This window comes from Carettochelys insculpta, chromosome 26, assembly GCF_033958435.1.
Source record: "Carettochelys insculpta isolate YL-2023 chromosome 26, ASM3395843v1, whole genome shotgun sequence".
Classification (NCBI taxonomy): Eukaryota; Metazoa; Chordata; order Testudines; family Carettochelyidae; genus Carettochelys; species Carettochelys insculpta.
Window position 1 is genome coordinate 14044480 of NC_134162.1, and position 27571 is coordinate 14072050.

General features: G+C 45.1%; 1 protein-coding gene across 1 annotated transcript; it reads left to right on the forward strand.

The window, feature by feature from the left end:
• The first annotated feature begins 880 nt into the window (after positions 1 to 880).
• Positions 881 to 24452, forward strand: C26H6orf132 (chromosome 26 C6orf132 homolog). The gene is made up of 5 exons (XM_074977470.1): positions 881 to 1090; positions 6439 to 6554; positions 14828 to 14903; positions 16514 to 19583; positions 20944 to 24452. The coding sequence occupies exons 1-5, from the start codon at positions 952 to 954 to the stop codon at positions 21044 to 21046; spliced, it is 3504 nt and encodes a 1167-aa protein (XP_074833571.1). The 5' UTR covers positions 881 to 951; the 3' UTR covers positions 21047 to 24452.
• The last annotated feature ends 3119 nt before the right edge of the window (positions 24453 to 27571 follow it).

Genomic DNA, 27571 nt, shown 5'->3' on the forward strand with positions numbered 1-27571 from the left:
ATACAGTCCTGGGCAGGGTTCCCTCTATTTTTTTCCATCGGTGGGTAGAATAAATTTTATATGCACCAATGCATGTGCAGATGTGAACCACCAATAGAAACACATGCTGCCAGCTGTGGGCATGCTGCTAATCGACAGGGCGGTACCTGAATCGCACTTGGGTGACTGTTCAAGCACTTGGCTTATAGGATACACTGGTCCTGGGCCACAAGATCACCCCAACCCAGGATGTACGCTCCACAAAACAGATGATTAAACAGATAAGGGGGAGAGCAAGGACTGCCGAGAAAGGAGAAGGCAGTAACAATAGAAAGAGAAAAATCAACCTGCATTTGCTGCCCTGACTCAGTGATTATACTAGTCCAATCAAGATGCTGAATCAATGGTAGCACCACACAGAAATAACTGGCTATGCATTAGTATTTATTTTTCAGGGCTCTCAGCTTCGTGTATCCTTATTGGAAGAGACAAATAAAAGTTGTGGTGAGCCCTGAAGTACATTCACAAGTTGACTAGCATGCTTTGCTATTATTTTGCCTCTGAAAAACAGGAGGGAGAATGAAAGGTGTATGTTTTTATCATGACCAGAGAAGAGCAGATGAGCAGCTTTGCACGGCTGTGGGCTTCTCTCCTGGGTATCAAAGTGTTTTCAAGGGATCTGTGAAACGTCCCTGAGCAGCAGGCACTACTAGAGCCTGGCTGAGTGTAACAATGGTTCCTTGTAGCAGGAAGGGAGGAATGTGACCCAGCCTGGAGTTGCTATTGGGTGTGGCCAGGTAAGAGCAGCCAGCCCTCTACCTGCTCAGGTGTTTACCCTTAAAGCAACCAAAAAGGTAGTTCTGCAGACCAACATCTGTTTCAGTTGGGCAGTGACAGAGCAGGCTGGAGCTATGTCTTACTAAAGGAAATGTCTGAGACTTGAGCAACGAACAGCAGAAGATTTGAACAAATATGAAGAAGAATAATTCTGTGCAGGGGACATTTAGCAAACTCTTTGGGAAGAAACATGCCAGCAACACTTCCCTCTATGCCACAAATCCATCCTGGATCTTCACCCCAGAGATCACTTCTGATGGCAAAGGTGGTCCAGGTTAGTATCTTCTCTTTATTTGGGCTTTCAGGCGAAAGGCAATAAAGAAATTGAATCATCCTCTGGAGGTGCTGCCTGGCTCGAGTAGCTGTTTGATTTGAATCTAAGCAGTGACTGGTTAGTTTAGGCATGGAGGGGTGAGGGGTCAGTGATAGCTTTGTTGGGGTGCTCTGCTGTGGGCAGTGTGGATCCTGGTACACAGTGCCCTATTATTCATGCAGTTTCGGAAACTATGGGAGGTATTTGTTAGCAATGAGCAGCTTAAAAGGAAACATGTTTGAACCTGTGGTCTGTTGAATGAGCAGCAATAAACTGAGTGAAGTCAAGAAATATCAAAGGCTTCTCAGCAAGTTTAATAGTGAACAAAAACTAGGAAATTCTTCCCAAGAGGCATGAAGACTGTAGCTCAATATGTGAGGGGAGTCCCAGCCCTCGGGAGAATGTGGGCTGTGACTTGCTTTGTTCTAGTCTTTGACACATTTGGCCTCCTCTTCTCTGGGTTCTAAATGAGTGATTTTGGATGTGTATTTTTGTAGCAGGTGGTTAGTTTTTGAAGAACTGTGGGGTGTCAAGTCTGTTTGTTCTGTGAATTTTGATTTTTGTCTGACTGTAGATTTAGCACTGGGGCGGCCTAGGTGGGACAGTGCCAGATGAATGTTGATAGAGCTGAACCAAATTACAGAGACCAGAATGTGGATTGGATTTTTTACATTTCAGTAAACAATTGTCATTTCAGAGGTGGAAGAGTTGTTTGTTTAGCTGTGTAACTTGGTGTGTCTGCTGAAGATAGGGGATTGGCAGCCAGGCCTCAAGCTGGTGAAATTCAGATGGGAGGACGGTGGCACTATTATAAGTGTCATGAGACTGTATGTAAAACTGTTCTCTTCAAATTGTTGCTATAAATCCAGAAAGGGACTCATAGTTTACCTGTCAATGTGTGTGTGTGTTTTTTTTTAAAAGTGGCAGCACATTTGGTTTATTACAAATCTAGGTCTCAGATCTGTGACTGTATCTTTCAAAATGAATGGGGCTCTTTAGAGGCACAAGGGACATTGGCTCACACACTAAGAACTGTGAATTTTGAAAATCTGCTCAAACGGATGGGCTGGATCCTGCAATACTTTTAGTAGCTCTTGCACTGTACTATTTTTTCCTTCAGGATGGTTGTGTGCTAATTAGTTTTTTCAAGTCAGCATGTTAAGATTTATTGGTGGTGTTTATCTCAGACCTGCTGTTGCCATGCTGCTAAGCAGTCTAGCTGCAGATTTAGTCGAATTTTTGGTTTCTGACAACACTGTGTTCTGCCTGATCAAAGCCCTGCCCTGTCTTTTGCCACTTTCTTTGAACATTTACTGCATAATTTTCTATGCTAGAAGGAGCTCCACTGCTTATGCTAATCCCCACCCTAGTTTTGCGTCAGATACATTGCAAAGCAAACACAGGTTAAGCAACAAGAAAAGGGAATAGGTATTGCGTGTGCCTGACTCAGAGATTCCTGACTTGAGTTCCTAATGGCACCCACTTCCTCAGACAGGGCTACACTAGCTTTCCGGCTACACATACCACACTGGGGGCAACCACTGAAATGACCATAAGTTACAAATGGTGAGTAGCCTCTGCCAAGTCACATAACTGACTCTCTGGTGTGATACAGTCTTTTTGGGTAGGCGTTCGTTCAAATGCAGAACACTTAAAACAAGCTGCGTCACATCTGCAAATGTCTGCAGAAAACATTTCCCTTTCTCCTTTAAAAAAAAAAAAAATCGGAAGCACTCGGGCTTCTTTCCTAAAGGTGCTTGAAATCTTCATAACCTTGCACCAAGCATCAGGGACCTTTCAGGGAGGAAGAGTCTGTTGCTTCATGTTGATTTGATCTGGTCATTCCTGACAAAAACCAGGCTGGGAAGACAGGACAGAGATGCAGAGAACGGGTGTCATTCCCACGTGTTTGCAGGGCTACAGTAGCACCTGACTGTGCAAATAATCTTCAACCCATACTTGTTGGCAAGGCAGAAAACAAATAGGTGTCTCCGTCTGGAGAAGGGATTCTTACTTGAATGGAAACCACAGTGAAGTGTTCGGGCAAACAATTCAGTCCATCCATTTCAGTTGTTTGTGTGGATTTCCCAATCCTAATTTTCTAGCCACATAAATCACAGAAGTTAAAGGTCATCATCGGATAGTCCTCCTGTGTTTAGGATTTGAATCTTGGATTCCTCTGCATGGAGGTGTGAGCATCATGATGCCAGATTTAAAAAGTTATTTACGTGATACTTTAATGCACTCTCTCCCATGGAAACCAATAACAAAGTCTCATTGATTGTAATGAGTGTGGACTCTCATGTGAAAATTGATTCGATCTTTTTCTCTGTACCTATTTTACTTGTCTTTTTGGCCCCCTCCACTCCCCCCTTCTTTTTCCTTCATACCTTCCTGCTATGTTTTAGGTCTCTTGTTAGCAAGTTATTCAGTAGCTATCCTTCTGGCAAAGTTAGGGTTTATACCCGTTGGTGTCTTTGCCTGTTAATTCATGCTATTAATTAGCCACAGAGAACATCATTAAAATAAATTATAGGCTCCATTGACCATCAGACAGAACAATTGGAAGAGAGGAGTAGTGAGAGGAGTGGTCCAATGGTAAAAGCAGAAGACTGGGAATTCACCAGTTTTATTTCAATACCTTCAGAGGTCATGCCCAAGTCACAACTATGGCATGCACATCTGAAAAAAGGGGTTTTTGATATTTAACTCAAAGGTTGCTTTGGGGGTTTCTTTGTTAGTGGTGGTTACCTTCCAATTATATTGCTATAATATGTACTTGGAACAGCTGAGTTCTGAATGTGATGACAAGGGGAATGAGGATTTTGCGGGGACTGAAGCATTTTGCTGAATGTCTATCTGTGTTCTGCTTTGGTTTTCCCTTATTTGACCAAGCCACCTATATGTTTAAAAAAAAAAAAATATGGCTTGGCTATGTTCCCATTTTATCCCCACCACCCCCCGGGGTAAGGTGATTCATGAAAGGAGAGAGAGGTGCGGAGGTGGATTCAGAGTTTGACTCCCAAGTACAGCTTTGCTGCAATCATAATTCACTGGAGACCGCCCTGGTGTACATTTGGAATAAGTGGGAGCAGCATTTTGCTCTTTGTCGCCAAGTGCCTAGTAAGAACAGGTTCAATCTAGCGGTGTGTGCACTGACTAGATACTTTTGGAGAGAGGTTTAACTTCATGCCTCACCCTGTCTAATCAATGACATTCGCATTTGTATAACACTCTGGGAACTGCCTTTTAGGGTTAGATTTAAACCCTGCAGTAGCAAGTCTCTGAATCTGTCTCAGCTGACTAGCCTCAGGTCATTGCACTAACAACTTGAGGATAGATATTTCTATGAAGCACAGTGAGGTTGGCAGTGTGGGAATGAGTATTAGACACCATCTGGAGGTTGGGCTTTGAACATCTACTTTGCTATTTTTATGCCGTAGCATGATCTCTGTGAGCCCTAGTCTGCAGGCATGGGCCCTGAGGCACACTTCCATGGGGTTCGAGGGTTGTCTTATCTTTTCTTGAGTATAGACAAACCTTTAGCCATCCTTTTGTGGCTGGACTACATAAAGGATTTGAGTCAGCTACACCTGACACCAACCCTGGGTTAGTGGTTCAACCAGGAAAGGCTGCTGCTTTCAGGTGTAGAAGTGCAAGGTTCAGTCCGTGCTGTGGACCCAGCCAGGGGCATGATTACTTCTGAAGGCTTCCAAAGCCCCCCTCACAGCTGCTTTGGAGAGTGTCTGGGGCAGTAAAGCAAAGAGGGGAAGCCTTGTGGCTGCTTGCAAAGCTGCAGCATATCCCCCTTCCAGAGCAAGCTATGCTATTAAAACGCAGTGCAGGAGGGGCACTGTGGAGTGTTTGTTCTTGGCTTTTTTTAGGTGTTCTCTGTAAACAGCTTGAGAAAAGTAGCTGCTGCTGAAAGCTGCCAAGCCCAGGGACCTGGGATCCTGCCATGCAACACTGAGAACTCTTTCTGCTTCATGATTGAAAGACAGGGATCTGTGGCAGAGATACGGCAGCCTAAAATACCAGGAGCAAAGCCCACATGTTGCAGGCTACCTCCCAATGCATTGCATAGGGTTTTGCAACTGATGGGATGGGGACAGGAGCCCAGGCTAATAGGTAAGGATTCAGCAGGGATTCTTTGGCAGGGTTGGGGAGAGAGAGGCTATCAGTCCATCTCAACCACCCCAGACCCCATCTATTTGTTAACCTGCAAGAGAAAAGTCAGCCTCTGTCTCCCAGCCAAGTCTCATGATCCCTGTGCTCCTGCCCACCAGTGATCCAGCTGTAGAACCAGCCAAGTTGCTTTGTGGAAGCAGGGGGGACTGCCAGAGAAAGCGTCGCAGCACGATCATCTGTTTTCTCCTTTTCTGAATCTTCTCCCTCCCTCCCACCCAAAGGGTGATCAGAGTCCAACTTTAGAAGTCTGGTCCATGTGGGATGGATGTTGGTTCATGCTGAGTAACAGTAACAATACCCACTAAAACAGACCTAGTGTGCTCTAATTGATCTGTGTTCCTGAGGGGCAGATGCACTCTCTTCAACTTAAGGTTTTTCTCTTTTACTTCATACACCAAGAGCTCTGATATGACACACTGGGACAAAGGGCACTGAGCACATCTTGGATGCTGGGTATGGTGTATTTCTACTAAACGCATGGGACGCTCCACTCAGGTCAACGGGCCTGTTCCTTACAAAAGGCCTACTTGTGTGTTTGCAGGATCAGGGCGCTGGTGACTGGTACGCCAATTGCAAAGGGAGCTGTTAAGAAAAGTGTAGAGTCCTGGAAACAGTTTTTTTCTGGCTCTTCCTCCACGTTGGTTCTAATTATGGTTGTTCCTTAGGCACCTTTTCCCATGGTGCCACAAAGCTGCTCCATGAGGCAAACGTAGCCCCGAAGCAAACAGAAAACGAGTTGGGCACTCCAGCTGACCAGCAGACTGAAACCACCCCTGTTAAGGCAAAGTTGTACAGACACTGACTTGCATCGTGCCCTGATGTTCCTATGGTGGGTCTGAGGGACCAAGTGAGTATCAGAACAAGGGGCCTCCTTCCCTTGAGGGTTCTCCCAACATGTGAAAGTATATGTAAGCTTGTTCTCATGGCATCTTCAGCCCAGTTTTGCTGACCAGATGGATCCAGCTAAGGACCAGAATTTGGATTCCTTACTCAAACATATGGAGTTCCACTCACTGCTAGGAGGAGACAGCCTCGGATTCACCACACTTCTTTTTGGGTGGTGGTGTGCAGGTTTGACAGCAGTTAAAGTGATTCCTGTCTCCTCTTCTCCTTGTTTTTAGGTGATGTTGTTGAGCTGTATTATGAGGACAATCGCCTTGCTACAGTGACTGACTCTGGAACAGCAACACTTAAGCCTCGGCCAAGAGTCCGACCGTTACTGACCTTCATACCCCTTGTGAGTATCTTTCATGCACCAATCTTGCATCCCTGTATGTAGGAGACTAACTGCACAGCTGGTGTGAGGTCAAAGGAGCTTGCTCTGCCACTCCAGCAGAGGGTTTAGAGCCAGTTAGGTCGGTGTGGTGTCCAATACATTTTTTTTTATTATCTCTATCCAGAAGGTCAGTCAGAGTGGAACCAAAACCACTTAGTAATAGCGGGTACATGCAGGGACTGAAATCTGATCTGAGCCCACAGCCTAGGACAAACATCAGCAAGGTTGGGGGTTGATCCTGCTTGAAGCAGAGGGCTGGACTAGATGACCACCTGAGGTCCCTTCCAGCTCTTTGATTCTGTGATAAAACAGCTAGACATGAAGGAGTGAGATGAATTGAGTTAGATTACATTGGTAGTGAACTTGATAAGCAGTGTTAGCATTTTTGATGCAAATTGGAGGTGGGGAACATTGGTAGCCAATCTGGATCAGATTGTGAGTTCAGCATTATGATTTGTGGGAGTGTCTTCTTGTTGTTTTCATTGTGGGATACTCGTTGGTAAAGTGGGGCCAGGACACAACAGTGGGGAAATGGAAATGGGCAAAGCTATAAGTAGGCTGCTCTAAATGAGCAGAAAACGCACCCCCCAACTCCCGTGAACTGAATGGAACGAAGGAGTTGTCAATGTTGCAATGCTGGTGAGGATGTGGTACAGCAGGGCTTCATCCCAAATGGTATTTATGGGTCAGCGTGTGGATGTTGGTGTCTGCCAAGTCCAAAAGCAAATTCTCCTCCCACTGTGTGGTGGGAGAAGCCTGTGCAATTCATAGGGATTAAATTAGCTGGGTTTTATAGAAAACCTTAGTAAATCAGACCCTTTCTGCAGGGTTTTTGAATCATCCTCCAGGGTCATACTCTTGAATTAAGAATGGTTCCTGTTCTGCTCTGTTTCTAGCTAGGCTTTTATCTGACGGTTTTCCTATAGTGCATTAGGAAATGTGACTGCATGTCTGTCACACGGTGGTGTTTCTCTCATCCTCTCTCCAGGGGAGCTATGTGTGGAGTGTTGAGTTTTGGTAGATGTGGGGTGAATTTGGTTGCTATTGTTTAAATGTACCAGTTGTTATGTGGTTGTGTTGGAAAAGGCAGCTCCAAGAAATACAGGTGGCTGTTAGAGTGGAATGTTTGTGATGGCCCTTGGTTCCTGGGAGAGCTCATTCCAGAGCCATAATATAATAATTGGAGATACGCATCTCCTAAAACTGGAAGGGACCTCTGGAGGTCACATCTAGTCCAGTCCCCTGCCCTCTCAGCAGGACCAAGCCCCATCCCTGACATATATTTGCCCCAGTCTCTAAATGATGGCCTCTTGGATTGAACTCACAACCCCACGTTTAGCAGGCCAAGGCTCAAACCACTGAGCTATCCCTCTCCCCATATACCATGCCCAGACAGGAGGTGCACACAACTCCCACCATGAGTCATGCATTGAAATCAGCTCAAGTTCAGTAAATGCCACTTGGGGAGTTGTGTGTCACTTCCTTCCCTTCGTCCCTCTCTAGCACAGGCTGCATTAAGATGGTCGTCACGCTTTCAGCCCTCCTCGCTCTTTAAGGTGGGGAAGTGACTAACAGCTGCAAGGGAAGAGAGCTCGGTATCTATGTCTGCGTCAGGTTGAATTAACCCATGCCACTAGCTTCTATGTTTGTCTCATCCCCTGTACACCAAGACGCATACCTGCTTTCAGCTCTGCCACAGCTGCTTAACATCAAAGTCGGGGAGTGCACCAAAAACAGAGTGGCTGCTGCTCTTATGCCTATGACTTGGAGCTGTTCCATGCTGGGCGAGGCTGAGAGCTTTTTCTTGGGATCTCTCATGCTTTCTGCTCTTTGACTTGTTGGGCAGTTCTTGCATACCTTTACATCATCCCAAGACAAGCCTCTCTCCTAGGATCAAGGATTTTCTGACAAGATTATTGGCACTTAACTGTACCTCTTAATTTCAGTGCTAGCATCCAGTGGCTATTTATCAGGGCTAGATATGGGGATCCCACAAAGAAACTCTTTACCTCCAGACCCAGAAGGAAAGAGTAATCCTTGCTAATCCAGTAAAATCTCTCCATTTGTAAGAGCATTGAATATATTTTTTTCTCATCAAGATAAGCCTTCGCAGAGGCCTTGTCCCATAAGCAGTGTGGAAGCAGGCACAACTGCCAGGGTGTATTACAGAAATGGAGTAGCTGAGTTACTTGTAACGTACCAGACATGGGTCACTGCTAGACGTAAGATGCTGTTCTTACCAGATCTCAGTCTGGTCATGCAACTCCTGTGTTCTTAACTCTGAAGAGCTGCCATATTAACAGAGAATGAGCCAGATTATGTTGCTGTTTCTGTATCATCAGTGTAGCCATTTATTACATTTCAGTCAGTTATTACTCTGATGGGTGGACAGTGACTGGGTTGCAAAACGCTTATGGAGAGGCACAGTTATGGGTATTGAGACAATGGAGTTGCAGAGGTGCCATTAAAGGAACAATGACCATGTAGGATTAAACAGATTCTGTTGGAGGAATAATGAGGTGGCAGTGGAGCTGTGCAGGTGTTGCTGGGAGCATGATTTACCAGCAGAATGTTTCATAAAGCTGATGACACCAGAGCGAGAGAACCTGGCTTGATTGGCAGAGCTCAGATTGAGTTTGCAGGGCTGGCATCTGAACCCCAAGCAGATAATTTTACAGAGGAGATTCACGGTTGTGGTACAGCTGGCCTTCTGCCTCTGTTTGAGATGGGCCACAAGGGGAAGATAGCTAGGACAGAGGGAATAAACAGGCTGGTGCTGTACACATGTTCTTTGGAATAAGCCTGCAGAAGCGTTCACCTGTTCAGCCTCAGCCAAGCAACTTTCTTGGCTGCCCCTTGATAACCTTTCCTGCTGCAGGGTGGGAGCCCTCCAACTCCTAATGTACATCGTCCCCCCTCCTCCAGCAAATGAATCATCCTGGAGTTGCTGTCCTCCTTCCTGGCTTCTCTGCCCTCTCTGAATCATCTCTTTAATGAGAAAAGGCTACTAATAAAATGGAAAAGGCTGAGGAATGAGTCATTGAGAAGGCAAAAGAAGTGCAGCCCAGCTTGCCTTTGTAGGCAGTGAGAACCTGCCCTGGAAGCCCATCAAGTAGCGTGTGTCCCTCCCTCCCTCCCTGCATCTGTGCCCTGTCGCTTGGTCAATTTGGCGTAAAAGATAAATGAGCTTTTCTACCAAGGGAATGTTGGCTGCACCAAGCTTGGATTAACCTTTTGTGAGTCTGGCACCCAACAGATTGAAAGCCCTTTTGGGAGCAATGGTGCATGGTATGGGGGGTGTCAATCACTGTAGTGAGGTGTGGGGGCGGGGTAGAGGAGAGGAAATGGGAATCTTAATGCTGGCAGATGAATTTATCCTCCAAAACACAAGGGGTTTAGGGACTGAAATATTTGTAGAAAAACTTCATCTTTGAAGTTGCCAGGGAAAATCTCTCTCACTTTTCTTCAATTTTCTGATAAGGAGAATTAAAGGGAGACTAAGAATGTAGAAAAAATTTGTTCTGAATTTTTTTAGTGGAAAAATGTGACTTAAACAAACAATGCAATTTAAACTTTTGGCATAATAACCTTGCCCTTTCTCACCCTGCTCTGGCTGTGAAGTGAAATGAACAGAGCTAAGGCATTGCTGTAGCATACCTCACATAAACACTTTACTAATCGACAGCCCCTTCTTTCAACACAGCAGCGCTTCTGGCATTCTTCATGGCCAGGGCTTTGATTTGGCTGACATATATACAATTGAGAGTCAATATTGAAAGTGGCCTATGGTTCGTATACACCCCGTCCTGGAGTTGTGCCCAGTTCTCTTCACATTCTTTTTGGTCTGACATTTTTCCCTTGCAAGACCAACTTCCTTCCCACACGAGCTCTTCCAGCGTGATCTTTTCTAGTTGGTGTGTGAAAGTGATGGTATTGGCGACTGATGTAGTCTTGGGAGCAGTGCCTCTCTCTTCAAGGATCGACTGCCTGCCCCTTGCACATCTTCCTTCGTTTTCAATGCCAGTGCAGGGTGCTTCCTTCACAGCCTTGGAGACAAAGCACACTAGCTAACAAGCAAGTGGGAGCAGCGGCGGAATGAGCAATGCAAGATTTTTGGTCATGTCTCACCCCTGACTTGGAAGAGTCACCATGAGGGAGTAAGAGAGATCTGGGCCCAGTCAGTCCTCAGCTGCCTGAAGATGCCCTAAAGAGGACCTAGTTTTTTGGTTGTCTCTGGGAACCAAAATGAGACCACCAAACTCCTTCCAAATGAAGGAAGTGTAGGTCATCATGATAGGAGAGTGTGGATTCAGTCAAGGGTAGGAAAATCCAAGTCAGGTAGGGCACTTTCAGCCGCATTCAGACGGTGATAGAAGCTTCCTTGGAGAGTGACAGCCTAATTCTGTGACTGCTGCTCCCAAGTGGGGTGTTCAGGGCCAGAAAACCTCCTTATTCCAGTTCCACAAACCTGAAATGCTAGTTCTGAATGAACCACCCAAGAAAGTGGAAGCTCCTAACCGTGAGTCAGAGGGAAGCTGAGTAAAGCTAGTCATGTGCCTAGCAAATATATACAGTTGCTATGGCTGGCATGGGCAGGAGAAGCCACTGTCATGGGCATCCTCTATTTTTGAAAGACAAACTTTTGACATTGCAGGGGCTAATTTTGAGTGATGCAGAGCACCCACAACTCCTAAAGAATTCTCTGGGAACAGCAAATGCTCAACCAGGACCTTTTAAGCAGCTCATTTTGACATCTTAAAAAAGGAACGCCTACAATTATTGGACACTTGAAAATACAGGCTTTCCTCTTGTTCATTTCCATAGGGGTGTGTTCCTGTAATCGAGCATGTGATGCATGCACTTCTCAGAATTCAGGGGCAAATCAGCACTCTGAAATTACTTTGTTTCCTTGTCAACAAGCTACTGTTTGTATTGTGCTCCTGCGATTCAAAGCAATGTGTAATAGCAAAGACTTGCTGGGTTTTGTGCCCTCCCTTATTCTTTTGACTGCACCAGGGAGAGCCACATGAGCTTACAAGAAGTGCCTTTAGATACTTCTTTGTTTGGCTTTTGCTGGCAAAGCTGCAGAATTCAAGGAAATCCTTCCAAAGTCATGGCCATCTGATATCTTCAGTTGGAGAGGTGCACTTGACCCCCTAGGCAAAAACAAAGGGGGAGAAATCCTGAAAAGCTTCCTTCTCCCCTCTGTTCTCCTGAGCCCTTCAACAAAATCCCTAACAGCACCCTCATGTGATCTTGTGTATCTCAAGGAGCTACAGAATGTCCTGCACGGGAACACATGCAGAAAACTCCTAGCCCGGCATTCTGATGCTGGCAACGGTTAATACCTGACACCTTAAAAGCAGCCAACTGTTTCACCACTATTTATGTGTCTGGCCAACTGCATAATGATACGCGTTTTGGGGATGGAGGAAGATGGTTTGCTGACTATGTTAGGATTAGTTTAGGTGTGGCCAGGACCCAGTAATGCCCACCAAATGGGAGCATCTGCTTTCTCCCTTTCTGTCACATATCGTAAGGAAACTGTGAGTAGTGGTGGGGAAGTTCATATTTGCCATATTCATTTACAGTCTCTTCTGATCACGGCTGCTTCTGGAGTCCAGCCTTGGTGCTCCAAAAACAGACTAAAGGGAGCCCCTTCCTCACCCTACCTGTGCTACATGCAATCTCCCTGGGACATACACTTTGACCCTTGAGGTAGATAACTTAATAGCACTCCAGTGAGCTGGGGAATACTACAGTCCTCAGTGCCCCTGCTTTCCTGGCAGCGTTAATGTTAGCGGCACTCATCAATCCAGGGCAGCTTTTGCAAGAACCCCTTCCTTGAAAAACATGAGCAACATTCGCAGTGGAAGGGCTGGAGAATCTTTAGCATTCAACTGGCTGAAGATAGGTGTTAAATTGCAGCATCAGTGGTCACGTTTCAACCCCCAGCCTGCAATGTTCTGGATCTAGAGTACGATCCAGGAAGGAAGCTATTTTTAGTAACCTGCATTCACTGTGTAATTATCATGTGGTTGAGAAAACACAGCCTGGACATTTGCAGCATTGCCTTTGACTGCAATAGGATAAGTGGTTTGTAGAACAATTTTTCTTGACCTTGGTGTGGCCACTAACCCTTGCTGGTGGCCACTTGGATGGTTTTCCCAACTCAAGCCCCACTATCCTGGGCTGAAGCACAGAGCCTAAGGGCTGGCCCCCAGAGCTCACAGAACACACCTGCTGGCCCCATGTATCTGCAGAGGTGCTGCAGGGAGGCTCCAGGGCTGCATGTGCCACAGCTTTGAAAGTTTGTTTTCCTAAATTATCTCGCACTGGTTTGTTTTTTCCACTCAGTGACTTTATGGACAGTGAATCCAGAGTATCAATGTGTTTATGGTGGAGTAGATTGCATTTATGAGCTATAATGAACCTTTGGCCTGTGAGACCCTACAGCAATCTCTTGCAAAAGTGTCAGTGTTGCCAAATTAAAGACAAAGGGCACTGGCAGCTACATCATTATCCAGTGAGGATGAGGAGTGTATGAGAGAAACAGCCACACTGTGCAGTGGCAGGAATAGCTCAGAGGGCAACATGCTCTTTGCACAAAGGATGGTTAAGCACTGCCTAGAAGCACCATATTTGTGGGCCCTACAAAACCAAGCAACTGTGCTATCTGCTTTTGAGCTCTAGCTGCCAGTTCTTTATCCATTAACAATGTGTTCCTATGGACAAAGGGCACTCTGGAACTGTATGACTGGTATAAAACTCATTCTACAGTGGTATAAAATGGCCCGATTCAGCCTTGTACAGTCACAGCCAAGTGGGTGTATTGCACCACTGCTCTGATTGGGTAGCATTTGGCACAAGGTGCCTGGCAAGGACGAAATGAGTCTGAAATGTCTTGAAAGAGTAAAACTGAAGCCCAAAACTACTGAGTAAAGCGTTGGTCTCGCTGGAATTACTGAGTTCCAGTCCCGGAAGGCTTGGTCTCTAATTTAGATGCATTAGTGTACGTTTAGTGAGCAGCAAAAACTTTGAAGGCTTTTGCAGAATGATTGTCACTGTGACTTGCTCGAGGGACAGGTGGGGCTGTCAGTGTTTGGGAGTCATAGGAAGCCCTTGTTCAGCATTTGTGCCTAGCCAAAAATGCCACAAATGAGGCTGCTTTTTAGAAAAATGGCATGAACTGGAGCTGAGCAAAACTTTTTTGCACCTCAAATGACCTGCAACATCCCTGGTTTCAAATAGCTTCCCCAGCCTGCAGCTTAGCAGGGGCATGAAGATTCAGACACTCCCAACAAATGCACTTCCCAAACTCACCACGCCAGCATAGGGTGCCCCAGTGGTAGTTGCTCTCTGGCAGTGACCAAGAGGAATCCTATGGTGCCTTAAAGACTAACAGATTTACTTGGGCATAAACTTTCATGGGTAAAAGAACACTTCATCAGATGCCAAAGTGGCTCTTGACCTACAAAAGCCAATGCCCAAATAGATGTTAGACTTTAAGGTGCCACAGGACTGCTTGTTTTTGCAGATACAGACTAACAGGGCTGCCATTCTGAGACATGTCTCTGGCAATTGCAGATGTTCCTTCCCCTGTGGGAGGCTGTCTGCACACATAGGCCAATGTCATTACATCGGTTATAGACACTTAACATCCCCCACCCCTCTGTCACCTGCTTCAGTCCGAGGTACTTGATTTGTCAGTTTTTATTGCAATTTTTTTGGTCCTCTGTACTTACAAATGTCAGTCTGTATTGGAAATCAGATTGATCTGATGAAGTGGGTCTGTCCCACGAAAGCTCATCACCAAATAAATCATTTTGTTAGTCTTGAAAGTGCTACATTTCTGCTGTTTTGTTTTGTTGGTTATAAACAAGTTATTTGTAAGTTTCCCATGTTCCCATAAAGCTTGTTTACAGCCACCAGTCCTGGCTCTCTCTGTTGTGTGCTGTTATTTAGCTGTAATTTACCCCTAAATGTCTTCTAAGAGCCCAAGAGGCAGTGCAAGTGTGGGTACTGTGCTAGAACTTCCTGTGGTTCAGCAAACTGTGGTTTGGCACTGCTCAGGTCCTGAGGGTGCCGGCCTAGAGAGGTTCAGTCTGTATTAATATGTATTGTGAAAATGTATGTATTTAGTAGTAGGGCTTTGAAGCCACAGCCCTGGACTAGCACCCCACTGTAGTAGCTGCTATACGAATAGTTGTGACTTTTCTCACAATCCATTTCAGAAAACCCAAGAGACACATGGAGTGGCTGTGCCAACCCCTTCCGTGCCAGAGGGCTTTGAAGAAAAAGCAGCTCTCGGTAAGGTGTACTCTCTGCTGAGGCCTCCGAAGCTCTTAAAATGACTTTAATGCATCAGACCTGTTTGTGTTGCCATTGCCTTTCCTTAATCATACAATTTGTTTGGCTGAAGACAATATACTGAGGCATCAGGGTTTGGCTGCCCATGTTTTCATGCAAATTGACCAAACTTTCTGGTGAGCTGACTAAAGGAAAATTCCAAGTGTCCTCGGGAAGAGGACTGAAACACAGTTACAAGCTGCTGTCGTCTGATGAAGCCAACACCTACAAAGCACGTTGGGCTAGTTTCTTCTGTGATGCAACCGTAGCAACCATCTAGAGTTTTTAAAAATTGATTCCATTGATGTGGAAATTTGGTTGCTTAATTTGTTCTTGTAATCAATGGAAAGCACTGAACTGAATTGTGTCTTGACTTTAGATTGTAACTGTGATGATAAAAGCCAGGAGTCTGGATATGGTTTTTCTGCCAGGTATTACCTAAGGTATAGGAGTCCTGAAACAATCTAGCTCCAATTGTTTCCTTTTGTGGGCCCAATTTATTTAGCTTGATAAATTTACATTAAAAAATCAGTGCCTCAGAAAAGACAACAAGTTGCACCAATGCAGGTGGTGAAGGAATGTCATTCTCCAGGTATTCTTCCTCAGTTTGCATGAAAACAGAACCCTGCAAACCCAGTATGCAATACAAAATATGTCTGTATCAACTGCTAACTTGAAATTCATGAGCCACAATGAAAATTCCATAAGCTACAGTGTCTCTCTCTCTCTCTCTTTTTTTTTTTTTTTTTTGTATAATAATTCCTTCCTAATTTTCATAACCAGAGTAGCACAAAATACATTGTGGGATTTCCCAATGCAGAAAGAAGCCAAGAGACCATCCCTTGTCAACTTGTTTCTTTAAGAAATGGCTCAATCTATTTTTCCTTAGTGGTGAGACACAACTCCTATGTTAGCATAATTACGAACTAGGCTCTTCAGAGAACTCATTCCACTTGGGCTGAAAGCAGTGTTCCCTTTCATCGTTTCCATCCCTGTGTGGATTCTTCCCTTTCAGATTCAGAATAGGAATCCACAACCAAGCTCTGGGCACTCCACTCATCAGCTGGGTGGCATTTGAATTTCTCCTGAGTACCGCACAAGTGCATAGCTCCAGGGAACACTAGCTGAAAGGCTTCCAGTTATTGTCCAGGCAATTTAAAGAGCCAACCTGGAAGGATGCTGGCAACTCCCAGTAGAGGTTGAGGTTGCTGAGCACCCTTAATATAGAGCTCTAAAGATAAACACAGGTCATCTACTCCATCAACAGTCTAGTAGAAGCCATACCTAGGTCATTAGGGTTTGCCCCCTGGGATTTTGAATTGCAAAATCAGACCCTTCTTCTGGGCATCTCCTACAGATGTATTGAAAGAGAGCCCAGTTGTAAGGAGTGAGTTGCAATGGCTGTGTTGGTGCTTAAATCATTTTGAATCACATTGTTTGTTTGAAATGAAATGTTTCCAGCTAGGTATGTGGCACTTGTCTCTTTCTAGAAGGATAATTGTGCTAGAGGTGTTCCCTGTGTGGATCTTGCCAATGTACGATGTGTTTAATGCTAGTGTTCTTTCCCCTAGGCCTTGGGTCCCAAGTCAATGGAAACTACAGAATGTACAGCTCAGTTGGAGACCTGCGCTCAAAGTCTTTCGAAAGAGACTATCTGGACAATGATATTCCTCCACCTCCTGCAATGGCCCCACCCCCTCCTCCACCCTCTATTGCACCCCCACCCCCACCAATGGAAATACCACTGCCTCCAGATTGCATGGCCCCGCCACCGCCACCGCCACCACCACCGCCTCCAATGGCAGCATCTCCACAATGTATGGCTCCACCTTTGCTTTCATCTTCAATCTCATCCTCTCCCAGCCAGCTGTCCCCTCCAGATTTCATGCCTCCAGCACCTCCACTAATGTATGTGATACCGCCGGCGCCTCCTCTGCCCCCGCCGGCGCCTCCCATGCCTCAAACTCCCATCTCAAATGGCATCCCCAAGTGGAAATCAGAAGTAGTCTTGAACACAAGGCAGACAGACATCCAGGGAAACACCAGCACCTCCTCTGTCAGTGTCACTACTCCACCAGCCTCTAGCCAGAAGGACAAGTCTCTGAGCTTGTCCACTCCAGAACCTCACCTAACTTTCCCCAGATCTGTTAAAGTACCTCCTGCTACCCCGGTGAGAAGTTCCTCCATTCCCATGGAAGAAAAAGACTCCTGTGAGGAAGATGGGCCTATTTCCAGACAGCCTCATGCCCGCCCTCCCCTTCCGCCAAGCTTTACAATAAGACCGGCTGCAAAGGTGTACTTAGCGGGAGAAGCTGAGCAGAAATCTACCTGGGACAAGCAGATAGTGACAAAGCCCATCAGAGAAATCGCAGCACCTGCGAGCCCAAGACCAGGGTCAGAAAAGGACTTTGGCCCAAAATGTGAGCTTCCTGCTACAGAGGAGGAGCTGGATGTGCCCTCCCCAGACTACACGTCATCTGACGATGACTGGAAGGAACCCAGTAATTTAAACAAGCTGAAGCAAGAACTATCAGCCCTGCTGTCCTCTTCCTCAAAAAGTGAAGAGACACCGCTGGATAAACCTGTAACTTCCAGACCTGCAAACAGTATTACTGACCATGCTAACAACAGGTTGAGCTCTGCTCGGTCCAAACAAGCTAAACCTATCTGGAGGGAGCCACCGTTAGCAGCAGCCCCAGGAGAAAGTGAGAGGAAAGAGAAGGGACCTACTAAATCACTTTCTACAAAAGAGAACTCCTCTGATGCAGATGTCTCTGCTCCGGGCAATCAACCCCCCAGCACACAAGCAAGCAGTGTTATGAAAGTCAGGAACGAGCTGGAAGCCCTGTTTTCACCAGTGAAGGAAGGAAAGCCACTGACAGGACTTAGAAACCCCAGGCACGGCCCAGGCACAAACAAAGTTGCACTGAATTCTGGTAACAGCCAGACACATTCTGGGGATGCGAGGTGGCCAAAGCCTGTTGCTAATCAGCACCCACCCACTGCCATTTCTGTGGAAGCTGGGATAACACAGGAGGTGCGTAAGATGCCCAGTGCCCTCACCAGTAATAAGACTTGGGAGAATTTAAACCCTGTTCTGGGATCCCAGCAGGCTGATATTGTTCAGCAGTCTCCAGACCTGCCTCGGAAACAAAAGGACCAGCTCTTTGTTCCAGCTTCCTCATCACCCTCCTCAGAAGAGGCCGCCTCTCCCATGCAGACCTCTGGGCTGCAGACAGACTTTTCTCTCCTCCCATACAAGACCCATAGGGCTAAGACAAATTCCACAGACAGTCTCTCTTCTCTGACACCCTCCCAAACTGTGGAGGAGGAGCCTATCAGCGCAAACAAATTTGCGACAGAAAGAAGCACAATCCTCTGTTCGGCTGAGAAGCCACAGGCGCCAGCAGAGCTGCCCTCTTCCTCCATGAACTCAGGCCAGGAGGATGACGATAACCTGATCCACCCTGTCACAGGAGAAAAGGTGGAAAAAGGCTCTCCAATGGCTCTCCTCCTGGCTGCAAAACAACGGGCTCAAAGAGTCAGGCCATTCGCCTCCCGCCAGAATAGTTACGTGGCCAAAAAGCCCCCTGTTCAGCTATCTGACAAATTTGCCAACAGCAGTCAGTCAGAAACTGGCTCCACCACCTTCTTCTACCGTCAGTCCAAGCCCTACTCCTTTGTGGTGGTCCCAAAGTCCCCGCAGAAGGAGTCCCCTGCCCATTTGGAGGGAAAGCAGCATGACGGGCTAGTCGCATTTGAAGGCAAGGCCCTGGCATTCTCGGAACCAGAGCAGAGGGCCGACAAACCATTGTCATTCTCCAGCACCTCTGAGCAGTGCTGGGGCATGCAAAAAACAAGTGCTGGGGAGTCCCAGAGCCTCGCCAAGACAGAGAGGTTTGGCGCCCCTAGTTTATTTCAAGGACTCCTAGAGTCTAGTCCCTTGAGACCACAAGACCGGTGTCCTAACTCCAACCTTCCCCTGCCTGCACCTCTGCCACCAAGCTCCTTGCCCAAGGAGGAGGAAGAGAAGGGAGAGAGATTTGACTATGAGATCATCCCCCCACCCCCGGAGTTCAGCAATGATACCAATAGGGTCGAGGATGCTGTTTCAAATGTGTCAGAGAGTCGCAGCAATCCCAGACTCCTAGATGGCAGCCAACCCTGGGAAAGGCGGGAAAGGCAGAAAAGCCAACTCCCAAACTCTGGTTATGGCAATAGTTATGCCCTGCCCTCCAAAATAGCCTCCGACAGCAGCAGGAGGAATAGCAACGTGAGTCAACTTTACCAAGGTGGCAATTGCTCCGCTGGCCTTCCTGTCTGGAGCCGGGACGGCCGCCCGCTGATTAAGAAGCGCCTCTACGTGTCTGAATCCAACAGCTCCTACACAAGAACCTCCTCCCGGAATGTTGGCACGCCTGGGACCTACGGCCACAGTGTGGTGGGGTACACCCCTCAGGCTGGGGAGGGAATGCGCCGGGTCAGCTCCATCCACAGGAATGCCCCCACCAGCATTCAGGGCAGGCGGATGTCAGTGGAACCCCCTGGGAAAGCCCTGCCTTATAGCAACCCCGTGAACAATGCCAAAAACAAAGTGCACGATGGGGACCACTCTGCAGCCAGTGCAGCAGCCACCAGCAGGTACGTTCCGCTTCTTGTGAGAACAGGTGGGCAATGGCTGGACCTGTGAACCTGAAGCCCTCAGCAAGGGGTGGGGGGAATGGGAAGGAGGTGCAGTTTGCATCCCTGGGTCTGAACCCCAGTTCTCATCCTGCTCAGATCCAGGAGATGTAGAGGCTTATTTCCCTGTACTGTCTGAGCTGCACTTGGCATCTTTTGAGAGTATCTTTTGGAGTTCTCTAGGCCAGTGTTTCTTAAACTTTTTGAGACCATGGAACACCAAACAAAAGTCTTTTTTTACACGGAACTATGAACATTTTCTTCAAAAAAAATTATCAGACAAAAGAATATACCAACATAGACAGCAAAACCAAAACAAAGTAATTTAATCTGGTATCCTAGCAATGAAGATGTGACAGTGTATCTGGTTTTAATACCAGAAAATATCCCATCAAAGTAGGAGATTAGAAAGTGTCAGATGCTCGTGGTGTACCTGTGTTCCACAGAACATAGTTCAAGAAACCAATGCTTCTCGAGGCCAAACCTATGACCTGATCCTTCCTTCTACCTCAGTGCAAAGCCTGACGTTCAGATGGTTTTCCCTCTGACCCAAGCACTGTCTCGCTCCCTGCACAGCCTGCTCAGTCCCTCTCTGTAACTTGTTCAGTGGTGTGGGAAGAGGGGAGGGTTGCCTAAGGGAAAAACATCCCCCCCCCCCCCACATCTGAAGCCATCAATTTGAAGAGCTGGGCAAGGAGTAAGAGCAAGTCTTGCTCCACATTTGTACCATGCCTCGTTGCCATAGGGTCTTGGTTCCGATTGGGCATCTAGTCGGTACAGCAAAACAGATACAAGCCGAAAAGAGCACGAGGGAAAAGTGTTATCCCACCGTCTTTGCAGAATCTTGAGACCCGTCTGCTGGCCAAGCAGGGTGAGGTGTCCCCTTGGTGTGAGGTATGCTTCCCAATGCACATGGTCCTGAATCAACGTTAATCTGGGTGTGATCTGAGGCAGACTTATTTGGCACGTAGCTGGATTTCTGTGCCTGGGTGCGGTGTCAGAGTGTCTTGTCACACCCAGCCAGCCCGGGTAAAGGAATGGTGCACATCCAAAACAGCGCGCCCAGTGGTACAGGCAGTGCAGAGACAGACCTGGTCATGGCTGGAACTGCTTCTTGGCACTCTGTCCCTGCAAGCCAGTCTTCAGAGTCAGGCTGTTGGATGCTATGGCAACAAGAGGCACTGAAGAGACCCACAGCTTGCTCTCCCCAGTTGCAGAGGTACAGTGATACTTGCCTCCCCCCTGCTTTCAGGTCTCTCTGCTTTGTTTTAGAAATGATTTCCATGGTTTTGGATGACTTCCTCTTTGTTTGCTCCCTCAGGCCTGCCCAGAGCAGCCCACAGTACAGCACTCCTGTGAACACCTTCACGGTCAGGCCTGGGACACGGCAGCCCATCTCCTATGTGTACCAAGGTAGCCACTGATAAGCTGGTCCAGGAGGCTGCTTTGCTGCCTCCAGTTATGTAACCCCCACAAGCCTGGTGTGACATGTGATGGACTTGACCTGTGTTTAATGACTAGGTGGAGTTCTGTAGGGGCAAAAGCATCTGCCCCAGCTCCCAGAACATCCTGCAAATGCACTGTATGCAAAATATTGGGGTGAGGGTGAGACCAAAAAACTGGTATGGAGAGTAGTTACTGGAGAGCACCAGTTGTTGCACTGTTGATGGGGTGGGGGAAATGCCTTAGCCCCACCCTTGCCACCCAGGAGCATTATATCAATGCTCAAGCCTCTTTGGGGCTTTGAACATTTAAAAGAGAGAATGTGGCTGGTGCGCTGTTTAAAAGCATCTGATACGAAACTACTTGTTGGTTACTGATTTTTTTTTCCCCCCTTTGGTTCAATTCAATTTTAAAACTACTGTAAAGGCAATGTATTTGGGAAGGGGGGGAACCTGCATAACATGGGGAAGGTGAATGAATCCAAATATGCTAAAAAAGGGATGTGGCAATCCAGTGCCTTAACAGAACAGAGAGATGAGCAGATGATGGAGGGTCTGGAGTGTTTCTATCTCAACCCAGCTCTGCCACAGACTCCCTCTCTAGCCTTGGGCAAGTTAATTAGCTGCATGTCTTCAAAAATGGCTTTTGATTTTCGACGGCCTTAGCTTGACATCCAAGAGCTGTGGGTGCTTCGCCACTGCTGGAAAACCATTGTCTTTTGCTTATTCATTGAGCATGCAGAAAATGGGTGTGTGCAAGTTGAGAAGCCACTTGTAAAAAATTGGGCCTTAACTTGCTGTCTTTGTTTGGTTCATTTATAAATGGTGCTAATGCTAAGTACTGCATGGCTCAGCAGTGCTAGGCAGCTTAACTGGTTAAGGTTTGTAAACTGCTTTGGCGATGGAAGACACCCAATAAGTGACAATTATCCTTAAATTCTGTCCAGACAAATGGGTGTCACTGTGACTTAAAAACTGTGTAGAGTTTTATGGTTCTCTTGCTCTCAGAAGAATGTCCTTTTAAATCCCATTCCAAACAGCAAAACTACTGGTTCCCTAGACATGTTATATCTTGTAAAAGATGTGGTTTTAGTTTTAGCCTACTATGGGGTCAGCTACTTTTTTAATACAGGCCTTAAGCAGCTGACACACACTTTTTAGTGCACTAGTAGTAAAATATGAGCAGTTTGTAACATCATTTTGATTTTAGCTATTTCTGTAACTGTTTGATGGATGCAGTCTTACCAGCTCATCAGGCAAGCGTGCTGCACTGCTTGCTTTCTTCCAGTTCAAATATCTATCTGAATTACAGTCCAACAGGTTACCCAAATGAGATGGGAGACATGAAAGCAATGTTAGCTAAATCGGGGACTTGAGCTGCTCTCCCTCAACATAAATACGTATAGGGGAATATCATCTCATTTTTAGATAACCAAACTTTGGCTAACTAATTCAGTTGGTAAAAGATACAAAAATGAAACATGAATCTTGTATGCAGCACGATGAAAATGACTGTAAAATAAATGTAAAAATATGTAGATCATATTTTCCAGTGATGGATATCAAACAAAACGCACTTTGAGATGCTAGTCAACTTTTGTTTAAAGCACTTTTTTCCACTCATATGCAATTCCTTCATAGTTCACTGAAGCTTGCTGATGTAGTATGTGTATATGTATAGGTTCTTAGTTTTGCCACTGGACTTTCAAAATTAAGTGGAAAACTTTTTTGCTTTCACTGTACAACTTTTAAAACAAGGTGTCTTCTTTTTTGTATCAATGTCATGTTGTAAATTGATAGTATGCGTACCATTATTTGTAATTTGTTATATTAACAACCAGTCTTCTGGCTGTATTCCATAGTTGCCCTATAGGTTGGAAGGGTTCTGGACTCTTAATCTGCTACAAATACAGTGAGAATGCAAAAGTGTTAAGTGTAAGAGCTTAAATTCATTTCTCTTTAAGCTCATATGACACACAATTCCAAGTGGCACAGCAATAAATAACACAGGAAGTACGTGAGTGGTGGTTAAAAAAATTAAATGAATGGATACTGACACAAGCAATAACTTTCTATGTACTCTAAGTTGTTGCCAAAATTTCTAATGTTCCAGTTCGCCAAATGTTTAAGAACATGTGCAACTCTTAGATTTTACTGGTGTTTTGTGGGAGTATGTATGTGAGGAAAGCAATGTCCTTTTCTCATTGCATGATCGGAGTCTGAAATTTAACTATTAAATATTTTCTCTGTAAACATTGAGATGAATTCCAAGTTTTTTTTTTTTTTGTTTTTAACCCAATTTTCACCAATCTTTTAAGTTTCCCACAGGTATGGTTTTGGTTCTGAATGTAACTTTTTTGTAAACTAAGATTTTGGTGTTTGACCTTTTGAACAGTTAAGATTTTGAATATCAGCTTTCCTGTCAAAACTAATCAAGACAAGTGTGGGAAATTGAGGCTTTGCTCAGTAATGATCCTGGGTTGTTCGGTGAGTGTGTCTTTTTTGTGCAAAACCTTATATAATTAACCCACTTTTATGAAAACAGTCTGAAAAAGGTTTTGTTTTTTTTTTTGTTTTGTTTCTTATATTTTTGCATAGCCCCTGCCCCCCCCCCCAAAAAAAAATACACCAAACTTTTTCACTCAGTATGGGACGTTTTTACTTTCATCAAAAATTTAAGTAGTTGTATTGTTCATATAGATAAAGCAGACTAGCTGATTTCATGGATGAGGAAAAATAACTTCCCTTTTAATATGGGGTTTGAATTCTATGGCAAAACGCTGTAGACTATAAGGAGAACTTCAGTGTGATGCTGTAACTGGTTCCCAGTGGAGAGTCTCCCCATTGCAAAAAGTCACCATCAGTTATTGACAGAATAATCACAGCGTAAAAATCAAGTGGGCAATGAAGAGTGAGATTTTTAGGGAAGGGCTCAGCTGCCTCCAGGTCAGGGTGGAAGCACTTGAACAAGACAACACATGCAGCTTGCACTGTGCTGTAGATCCACACAGGACTCCTCTTCTGGGTCTCTTAATTTAGCAGTTTTCATAAGCTCTCAATGCAACATGGTGTTCACTTTTTTTATTTTTTTGTTTTTACTATAAAATCTCCAAGATGAATTAATGTTTTTATGTTGGTCCCCTGCTTCCAAATTGAATAAATGGACTATATAGTCTGTATTAAGCTGAAGCTTAAAACTTATTAGTATTTTTTTAACTACTTCCTTTAGCTTCAGTGAAAACTTGGTCCTTCATTTATTACCAGTTATTCCCAGTCAATGAGCATTCTATGTATAAGCTACACTGGCAGTAGTATAACTGATCTTTTTACTTGTAAAATGTGTAAAGCTTTTATTTATATACTGTATTAAAATGTCACATCCACTCTGCACTGTTTAAATGTTTCACTTTTTCTTCTTTAAAGAGGTGAGTTAGGTACAGTTGTCTAAATAAAACCTTGACTTATTCAGGTATCCAAATGTTTTAGACAAAGCTGCACCGAATAGGTCTGGTGCAAAAGCATGATCTCCTGCAACTTTAAGACTTAAAGAAGCAGTGTGGGGACTGCCTGACTCCTGGCTTTCATTTCTAGGTAATGGAAATGATCTCTGTAATTACCACCCTCTCTCTGTGGATCAGTCCAGTAAATAGTCCATAACAAAACAGCAGTTTGTATTGTCCTCTTCAGTAGGGACACTGTACCCCTTCTGTCCTTGAACTGTATAAATGGACTTGCCTTTGCCCTTTTTGAGGCTCTCTCTCCAGTTCTGGTTAAGGCACCTGGGCAGGGAAGCTTCTACTGAATACACCACACTTGTGCAATAGAATGCTAGGGATACTAGGAACTCTAGTCTTTAGTGCTGTCAGTACAACTCTTTTCAGCAGTACTGAAACTTCCACATGCATGTCTGAACATGAATGTCTTTTAAAAAGGAAAATGCTTGCATTACTCACCCTACGAGGAGAGGAAAAGCTTGTTTTATGCAGTGGCTCACTCAACTTGTCCATCCTAAATATTCCTCTGTTCCCCCCACCTACCCCTTCTAAAAAAACCACTTGTAAGGCATTTCCCATATTAAAGGTCACATAGATGCAGGGCTCTAGCTCTAATCTCGCTGGTGCAAATCTTTGAAACTGATGCAATGTATTGATGTAAAATGGAGGGCAGTGTTGCAAAGTTGGTGTGAATTTCCTTAGATCCCTGCTGCAGACTTACTCTTGACTCTGGAGAAATCTGCTGGCTTACAGGAAAATACAGTTTTAAGTTTCTTCCCCTAATTACAGTGCAGATAGCATATAGCTGCCTTTGGATGCGTTTAAGGCAGCTCTTGGAGGCTCTCTTTATTCTTTGTACAGAATCTAGCACCATGAAGGTCTCATGCATGAGCAGGGCTCCCATACTGTATTACCATAGGAAATGATGTCTGTTTTAGAAGCTGAGGCACAAGTTTTGTAAAACCAGCTGAAAGATGGATGCTTATAGCTTATAGCCAGTGACACCTTTGGACAGCGAGTTAATGAAATGGGAACAGGGAACAACAGGTTTGCTTCTCCCTTCATTGAGAAAGAGATTTACGGAAGGAAGATTCAAGGTTTGGCAGAAACCCAACTATGGAGGACACAAGTCAGAACAGAAAGCAAGTCAATCCCCCATTAAAATATCCTTCCCAACAAATGGCTAATTCCTAGTTGAACCAGGTAGGTTGATCTTTAAAGCTATCCAGAACAGATATACAGGCCAGTTTTCACTGCATGGGAGAAAATACCGGCCCCTCCACAGATCATTCCAGTTTAAATTAGCAATATTTTCAACAGCCCTATCAGTTAAAAAGAAAAGACAGTGACAACTCTCTTATGACATGAGACAACTGCAAGAAGAGGGTGGATGAAATTGCTTTAACATAGTTCTCTGAACCCTAATGAACACTTTCTTTACACAACCTGTGCAGCCCCTTGCAGGTGAATTTGTTCTTAGCTGGTCTTAGATTTTTCAAAAGAGCTCCTCTCCTAATACGGCTCCAAAATAAGCCAGTATGACTGCAAGTGTAGTAGTCTGGCAGTAGAACACTTCCAATGGGGCAGGAATCCATCCAGCAGGGATCAATTTATCCTAAAGTGACCCCCAATCGACCTGCTGACTGCAGTAATTCACCTGAATGAGAAGTACAAGTGGAGTCAGTGGCAGAGCACCTCCAACACAGCCCAGTGAAAATCTTATGTATGATTTTCACTAGGTCAATGGCTCCCAACTGGGGATCCATGAGGGTAGTGGAGGAGGAGGGCTGTGAAAAAAAAAATGATCAAGCAAAATGTTTTAAATAAATTCCAAAGTTACAATCAAAGTTAGGATTTATATTTGGTTATCAGCAATCTTAACACGAAAGCTCAGCAATACTGGGTAGAGAAGACCATGCACAACTTTTAGGTATTTCTTAAAACTAGTCTTAACTACATTGTCTTCTTTCCCATTGTGCTGAGCTATCCTGAGAAAACCCTACCAATGTTAGGAATGATCCCAGCTCAGTTTTCAAAGAAAGATCTTTTTATGCTGCTCTCTGCTATGAAATCAAAAGCTCCTCATTAGGAAACAGTTGCTGCCCCCATGTGGTGGTACACAGGGAAGCTTAACATTGATAAGCTATTAAAAGTTTGAAGGGAAGGCACAAAGCCTCATGTTCAGGCTGCTTGCACATTAACAGAAGCAGCTGAGTACTGCTCTGACAACGCAAAACTTTTAACTAATAATCATGTTAAGGGTCTTCATCCCCACACACCACACTGAGCCCTTCCACGGCCAGTAAAGTTCCACTATCCCATGGGAGTTAAAGACTCCAATAGTTTCAGCATTTAGTTTTCAAATGTTCACAGGTTTTGACATTGTGGAGATTATTGCCAGAGCCGTGCAAATCTGTGGATACCCCAGCTCATTTTTCCAGATGCAGATACAAATTTTGTATCCCCACAGGGCTCTAATTATTGCCTTGAGAAACGTGACAGTGAACAACCAAGCCAATCCCACTTGCAAGAGGCACAAGCAGAAATGCCTATGACAAAAAAAATTCCATAGGTTCATTAACAGCTTGTCATTGATTCTGGGAAGAGCGGAGGTACAGGCAATAACAGAATCTTTGCAGGAAGCAGAGTTTGTCTCAGTTGAGGTTAAATTCACTCCTGTGAATGTGGTGCATGGCACCAGTGAGTCATAAGGCTTTTGCATAGAGGTGAACTGTATCCTTTCTGGGCATAAAGGACCACAACAGTTACTTCCATGTCATGTGCTTTCCTGCTTTACTGGATGATGGCTTTTATCACGAAAAAGATTCTACAATTCACATCAGAGACTGAAGACAAATACATTCATACCCCTCAATGCACGTTATAGGGTCTAAGTTTAGTCTTTAGTATGAAAACAAGGTGAACAGCGCACATCTGGGAGGAAAATGCCCCAGGGAATCTGTACCCATTTAGAAATTAAAACTATGCTTTATTAAAAAACTGCCTTCAATTT

Coding starts and splice junctions, on each gene's coding strand:
- C26H6orf132 (XM_074977470.1), top strand. CDS start 952: ATGAAGAAGAATAATTCTGTGCAGGGGACATTTAGCAAACTCTTTGGG. Junction 1,091..6,438: donor TGATGGCAAAGGTGGTCCAG/GTTAGTATCTTC, acceptor CCTTGTTTTTAG/GTGATGTTGTTGAGCTGTAT. Junction 19,584..20,943: donor AGTGCAGCAGCCACCAGCAG/GTACGTTCCGCT, acceptor TTGCTCCCTCAG/GCCTGCCCAGAGCAGCCCAC.